At 36.3% G+C, this 8,144-nt stretch overlaps 1 protein-coding gene across 1 annotated transcript in view; it reads right to left on the reverse strand.

Annotated features, from left to right (window-relative positions):
- Nucleotides 1–8,144, reverse strand: part of KIF15 (kinesin family member 15) — a 103,487-nt gene that overhangs the window by 81,644 nt on the left and 13,699 nt on the right. The window contains exons 3-4 of the mRNA XM_042782160.1: nt 7,540–7,723; nt 5,494–5,570 (exon numbers count right to left, since the gene is read on the reverse strand). Of these exons, the coding sequence (XP_042638094.1) occupies nt 5,494–5,570; nt 7,540–7,723 (261 nt within the window). The remainder of the gene's footprint in view (nt 1–5,493; nt 5,571–7,539; nt 7,724–8,144) is intronic.

Below are 8,144 nucleotides of genomic sequence, written 5' to 3' on the forward strand. Positions count from 1 at the left end.
GCCCAACCTTCCTTCCGAGGAGTGGCTGGTGGGTTTGAACTGCCAGCCGTCTAGTTAGCAGGCAAGTGTCTTAGCCACTATGCTACCAGAGCTCCCAATAATATATATAGTAAGAAATTAATGACTTCCTTCTCTCTCCAATCCAATCCCTATTATCTCAGCACTGTTAACTATCCAGTACATGCTTCTGAATTAAGCAAACATACTCATCAGAGTTTTCAAATGAAAGTTTTATTTATGAAAACTGGAATCACACTCTTCATTTCATTTTCCAACCTGGTTTTCCCCTTGATTTTAGCTCAGATATCTTGCTAAACAAATAAATAGATATCTACCTCATTATTTTTAATATTTACATAAATTCATGGACATATCCTACTTTAACCAGAACCAACTGGACTTTTGTAATCATTTTTAATTTCCTAAGTAATTCCTTTCCTAAATTCTGCCTTTAAATGATACTGCATTGTCTTCACTTAAAAATAAAGGGAAAAAAAAACCTACATGCTACAGGTTTGATTTTTGTATATAGTGTCATATTTTCCCTGATTTTCTACTTAAATAGGATTCTCAAAAGATAAAAATTAAAAAAAAAAATTGTATGTTGTTAGGGTGTCAAACAATTTTAGTGTTAATTCATAACAAAAATATAAAATTTAAAGTTTAATTTATGTTAAATATCCCTCAAAACAGTAGAACCTAGCTGTTTACCTTTCTTTCTGAAGAAAACAAAAGCTCTTTAATAACTTAGACTCAGAAATAAGTATTACTGACTCATTCACAAATAGTGACCCTATAAATGATTGTACGAACAGACACTTGAGAGTGAAGGAGACACTACTAAGAATTACTCTAGAATTAGAACTGTCCTGGGTAAACCAGAACACACGGTCATCCACTCAACAAATCACACATTTCTCTCCAAATGTTTCTTATTTCTATCAATGACTACCAAGAGCAATATTCATTAAGTCATTAAGACATGCCACAAATTAATCATTATAATTGGTATGACTATAGGGTCTTCAATGAAAATAGTTATGAAAAAACAATTTTTATGGCAATTGTGGCTATAATTGAATTCATTTTTTAACTTTACAGTACAAAATATTCTGTGGGGGAAAAATTACTCTTTTGAGAAAACGTAGGAGAAAATAGTTATCCGCTTCACTCTCAAAAAGAAAATTTATTGGCATAACATAGTCCACAGACAATGTTCTAAATCCTACTTTGGTGAGTAGCAACACAGGTCTTAAAAGCTAGTGAGCAACCATCTGAGGTACAACTATTGGTCTCTCCCCATCCAGAGTAAAGAATAGCAAAGAAAATCAAAGATGGAGGTCAATAATTAGTCCAAGAGACTAATGGACCACACAAACCCCAGCCTCTGCTACTCTGAGAGAGAAACTAGATGTGCCCAGCTACCACTGCTGACCACTCTGAAAAGGATCACAATACAAGTCCCAGATAGAGTGGGAAAAAACTGTCAAAAAATCCATTATCATAAAAAAGACCAGGCTCAGTGGTCTGATTGAGACTGGTGGAACCCCTGAGACTATGGCCCTTAGATACCCTGCAGGCCTGGAACTGAACTCACTTCCATGTCTCAACTTTCAACCAAATGACAGTAAGTCCTATAAAGTAAGTAATATCAGGAAGGTACACACGCCTTACAACAATCAACCATACGAGATCAAAAGGGCAGCATTTGCCAGGGCACTAGGAAGGCAGAAAGGGATAGGAAAGAAGGACGAAGGGAAATGGTAGACACAGAGTGGAAGTGAGAAGAACGCTATTACATTGTGGGGATTGCAAAAAAATGTCATAAACAAAAATGTGTATGACTGTCAACCACTCGGAGGGGGATCTATGTAGGAGATCCTAGACAGAACAGGAGAACAATGTGAAACAAAACTCAAAATCATTTAAAAAAAAAAAAAAAGGGAGGGGACCAGCTTTGCTGGTCTGATAAAGCCTGACGGAACTACTGACACTATGGTCCCTAGCTGCCCTTCAGGTCTGGAATTGAACCCACTCCTGTGGCTTCCAGACAACGAAACACAGGCATACGAGCTGAACATTTACATTAGGTAGATACACTCCTTGGAGAGAACAATCACGGGAGAACAGAAGGACTGTATATGCACAGGAAGACAGCTCGGGAGGCAGGAGTGCATGGGAGGGAAGAACATAGGAAAGAGGTAACTATGGGGAGGAAGTGGGAGGGGAGCTGTTGTATTGTGGGAAATTGTAGTCAATGTCATGAGACAAAAGTGTATGTGAACTGCTGTATGGAAAGTGAATTTGCTGTGTAAACTTTCACCCAAATCACAATAAAAATTAAAAAGAAAAAAAAATGTGTATGAATTACTGAATGGAAACAAATTTGTTCTGCAAACTTTCACCCAAATCACAATAAAAATTAAAAAGAAAAAAAAATGTGTATGAATTACTGAATGGAAACAAATTTGTTCTGTAAATTTCACCCAAATCACAATTACCAAAAAAAGAAAATTTAGTTCTGTTTCACAACTAACTACTTTCCTCTTTAAATAAGCATGAAAAACTAAGGCAAATTTTCATAGTAGAATGCGTGGGCACTATGAACACAGTTTGTTTTTTTTAAAAAAACATTTTAATGTTTTATTATTTTCTTGTATTTTGAGCCAATTATAGATGAAGCCAAAGACATATACCCAAAAAAATACATTCTATAATTCACTGCATCCTATTAATAACCTCTAGTTCTCAATACAAAGTCTATTGATAGAAAAAAATGTTTCAATAATTCAATAATTACACCAAAAATTTATACATTCCTACTTATGAAATATATTTGAAATGATACTAAAATTCACTTTGGATAACTGCCAAGGCTGTTTTTCTTTCAATTTTATTTTGTTATTGATGAGAATACACACAGCAAGACATATAACAATTCAAAGTTTCTACACGTACAGTTTAGTGACATTGATTATATTCTTCAAGTTGTGCACATATGCTTTCTTCCTCTCTAGATGATATGCCAACATTAAATCTGTAGCAATGTTTTGAGGTGGCCAAAATTTAGAAATTCAGGATTATCACTCACTTTTCGGTATACATGATTGTGAAAATGTAAAATGATATAACCACTTTGGAAGATAAATGAGCAATTTCTTAAAGAGTTAAACATAGATTTACCATACACACCAGGTATCACATTCCTAGGCATTACCCAAGTGATGTGAAAACTTATGTTCATACAGAAACCAATATTCAAATATTTGTATAAGCTTTATTCATAATAGGGAGCTCTGGTGGCATAATGCCTAAGGCATGTGACTGCTAACCAGAAAGCTGGTGGTTCAAACCCATGAGCCACTCCTCGGAAAGAAGACAAAGCAATCTACTTCTACAGAGATACCATCTCGGAAACCCAAGGAAGGGTCACTATGAGTTGCAATCAACTTGACAGCAGTGAGTTATTCATAATCACTCACTAAAAACTGGATGCAACCAAGATGTCCTTAAACAGGGCAATGGATAAACTATGGTATACCTTTAACTATTCAGCAATAAAAAGGAATGAGGTATTGATGCAAGTTAGATGAATGTTAAATGGATTTTAGTAAATGAAAGAAGCCAAGGAGTGGCTGGTGGGTAGGGTTGAACAACTAAGTAAAGGAACAATAGAAAGTGAGAAGAGCCACGTTGCTCCCTGTCAGAAAGGGAAGTTACAGATAAACAAGTAAGAAAGGCTAGGATAAACCCTGTAGTACCTAGAGTCAGGCATCAGTATGAACTTATTACATATATATATATATATATATATATATATATATATATAACCTCTGGTAGCATAGTGCCCAAGGCACTTGACTGCTAACCAGAAGGCTGGCAGTTCAAATCCACCAGCCACTAATCTAAAAGAGCTCCCAATTTGCAAAGCTGAAAGAATTTGAGCAATTAGATAAATAATGTAATATTAGATTATAATCAAAAGTATAAAATAAATATACATGAGTTCATACTATATAAAAGGACCTCTGGTAATACAGCAGTTAAAGCATTTGACTGCTAACCAAAAAGTCGGTGGTTCAAACTCACCAGCCACTCCATAGGAGAAAGATGAGGCAGTCTGCTTCTGTCAAGATTTACAACTTTGGAAATACTATAAGGCAATTCTACTTTGTCCTAAAAATTAACTCACTGGAAGTGAGTTTGGTTTTGGTTATATTATATAAACAATTGAATAAACATATAAATGAAAGAGAAGAGACAAATCTTCTTACAGAAGAATTCCAAATAATTTATGAACTGCCCTCTGCAGAAAGTGCAACTTAATACCCTCTCCATCACCTTGAGGGTGGACTAGACTTAGTGACCTGTTTCCAAAGAACAGAGCATAGAAAGGAAAAAAAATAGTAACCTTAATAGTAGACATACCTGGAAAATTACCTTACCCAAGTGATGAAGGTTATCATTAGCCGTGGATATCATGACCTACTGATATGATGTGATAAAAAGGGCATTTCCTTCACTTATGTAGAATTCTTTCCAAAAACCTATAACTCTATTAAATTATGAGAAAGACCCAGATTGGGGGACATTCTACAGGATACTTGGCCAGTACTTCTCAAGACTATCAAGGTCATGAAAAACAAAGTAAGACTTAAAAACTCACAGACAGAGAAAAAAGGGGAGATAGCATTACTAAATGCAATGTAGCTTCCTAGACTGGATCCTGGAACAGAAAGAAGATATTAATGGGAAAACTGGCAGAATCTAAATAAAAAATCTGAAGTTTAGTTAACAGTAATATACCAATATCAGTTTACTAGTTTTGACAAATGAGTCAGTTAGATAAGAAGTTATCATTAGGGGAAGTTGGATGAATAGTATATGGGAAGTCTCTGTACTATCTTTGCAACTTTTCTATAAATCTAAAATTATTGCAAAATTGAAAGCTCATTAATTTAAAGTATCTGCAGTACAGAAAAATGAAGACTATATATGCATAAAAGCATACACAGACACTCTCACTCACACAAATTATGATTAAATTCACCAAGTCAAAATGTGGTAAAAAGTTATTTCACATACTTTCATATTTCTTGATAAGCACTATGGTAGGCAGAAAATGGGACCTGAACTATGTGCACATCCTATCCCCCAAAGCTGTGATTATGTTACCTTAGTGACAAAAGGGAATTTGCTGATGTGATTAAAGTTAAAGACCCTAAGAAGGGAGATTATCTTGGATTATCCAGATCGGACCAATCTAATCACACGAGGCTTTAAAAGCAGAGAACCCTTTCCAGCTTTATAAAAAGTGGAGAAAGCAAGGAAACTGATTCTGTCATAGAGCCTGGAGAGACATACATTGAACTTCCCACCTACAAACTGTAAGATAATAAATTTGTGTTGTTTCAAGCTACTAAATTTGTGATAATTTGTTACAGCAGCCATATATGGTTATACATGTAAGCAACTTATATGTCAGCAACTTACTAAGCAAAGATGGTACCATTATAACCACTCATGCAAGATTCCACAATGCTTTTGGCCACAGTTGAGAACACAGATTCCTGTAAATGTAAGCACCAAATATGTTAACATTTCAGAAAAATTAGAACAGACTTTATACAGGACTTTGCATAGTCCATTGCATGCAAATACTATACTGGTGTTAGCAAAAAATACACAGCCTTATATTCAGTAATTTTCTTAGGAGCTTGTGCTAAATAATCAATATGTGATTTTTATTTTCATTTTTATATAAGTAGACACAGCCTTATCAGCCATGCAAGAACCTTAGACTTATATGCCAAATACAGTAGCCATGAGACAAATGTGGCTATTAAGCTCCTGAAATGTGCCTCATTCAAATTGACACATCTGTAAGTATGGAAGGAACTCTGGTAGCATAGTGCCTAAGGCACTTGACTGCTAACCAGAAGGCTGGCGGTTCAAACCCACCAGCCACTCCTCGGAAGGAAGGTTGGGCAATCCTACTTCTGTAGTGATACCACCTCGAAAACCCAAGGAGGGATCGCTATGAGTCAGGGCCGACTCAACGTTATATAACAACAACCAACAAAGTAAGTATGGAAAGGAACTTTGGCGGTGCAGTGGTTAAAGTACTGGGCTGCTAACCAAAAGGTCAGCAGTCCAAACCCACCAGCTACTCCACAGGAGAAAGATGAGGCAATCTGCTTCCGTAAAGATTTACAACCTTGGAAACCCTATAGGACAGTTCTACTCTGTCCAACAGGGTCACTATGAATCAGAATCAACTGAAAGGCAGTATACCTAAGTAGGGAAAAAAAAAAAAAAAAAAAGGTCCTATTCATTTGAGTGGCACAAATGGTTTGAGCTCCATTACTAACCAAAAGGTTGGCAATTTGAATTCACCCAGTGGTGCTGCAGAAGAAAAGCCTGGTAATCTATTTCCATAAGACATTGAAAACCTTATAGAACACAGTTCTACTGACATGCTTGGGGTCACCATGAGTCAGAGCTGATGCAACAGCAATGGGTTTATAAGTGTAAAATAAATGCCAGGTTTTAAAGACTGGGTATAACAAAAACAACGGAAAATCTCATTAATAATTTGTTTTATACTGATTACATGTTGAAATGATATTGTGAATATATTGTTGTTAGGTGCCACTGAATAAGAGCCAACTCAACAGCAACTAACAACAACTAGAAAATTTTAAGTTATATATGTGGCTTACTTTATAATTCTATTGGCCAGCATTGCCTTAAATGAAAAGAAAAAATATAAGGAATAATTTAGATCTGTGATGTCCAGTCAAATTTAAATGCTCAATAGCCCTATGTGGCTAGTGCATCTAAGGAACTAAATTTAATTTTAATTAAATTTATATCGCTACATGTGGCTGGTGGCCACTGTATTGAACACCACAGATACAAAACATTTTCCTCACTGCAGAAAATTCTATTGGATAGGGCCGACTAGATTTTAACTAAATTGTCCTTAGTTAGAAAAGTTATTGACATCACAGTAATCCAAAATCTATCACTCTCTTTAAAGTAGCCAGCTTGACAGTACTTATCAAGTACTCATCCAAGTAGCCCTGAAAAGTACATCCTCATTGTCTCCATCAAAGGAGCTCTGGTGGCGCAGTGCCTAAGGCATCTGACTGCTAACCAGAAGGTTGGCGGTTCAAACCCAGCAGCAGCCACTCCTCAGAAGGAAGACTGGGCGATCTACTTCCACAGTGATACCATCTCGGAAACCCAAGGAGGGGTTGCTGTGAGTCAGATCCGACCCAACAGCAGTGAGTTTGGTTTTTTGGTTCGATTTCCATCAAAGAATGGGAAGGGGGAAAAAGGCAGGCTATGTCATTCTGATACAAAGTTTGATGAAGGAGGAAGAAAACTACTTAATAAAATTAGATTAAAAAAAATTTTAAAGAAAGTTTGAACATCTTATCTGAGATCAAACAGAAATAAAATCCCTACAAATAACAAAGGCTTATACATTCCAAATGAAAAGTCAAGTTTCCTTAAAATTAAAATGATCATTACCTGAGTAATGTCCATGTCTGCAACATGATCAAACGTGAAGGTCTTGGGATCAGGATTGGAGTGCAGCCGGAGAGTAGTGGAGGAGAGCACAGATAAGCATAAGCTCTGCTCTCCCTCAGCTGATGCAGGGCCCTCTGAAGGTGGGCGAACTCGCACAAAAACTTTGATGGCATCACCTTCATTACTAAAGACAGAAAATGTAAAAACTAAGTCTATTGGAGAAAAGAAAACAAAAAGGATCTGGGTCTGTAATGTTTGTATACTGAGTTTCCCCAACAAAGCCCAAGATCTGCCCCATTCACATTTACCTCTTTTAAAAGAGCCTCACATGATCCCACCCTTCACTTATTTACATCCCAATAGGCACCATCACAACCTTTTTCTGTGTCAAAGGGAGTTCATTTCAAGGAGCTCTAAACACTAGTTAAGTTACTGATACCATCTTTCAGCCTGGAAGTGAGACCCGGCAAGGGAGATATGTGTTTTCCCCAGACTTCCAGCTAGCCCAGCACCACTTTTGATTTTGAAACAAGTACCCTTACTATAAAAAAAAGGATTATTTTAGGAGTATTCCATATGTCCCTAATTCTTTTTTTTTTTTTTTT

This window comes from Orycteropus afer, unplaced genomic scaffold (genome assembly GCF_000298275.1).
Source record: "Orycteropus afer afer isolate SDZICR_OR568_19922 unplaced genomic scaffold, OryAfe1.0 scaffold00250, whole genome shotgun sequence".
Lineage (NCBI taxonomy): Eukaryota > Metazoa > Chordata > Mammalia > Tubulidentata > Orycteropodidae > Orycteropus > Orycteropus afer.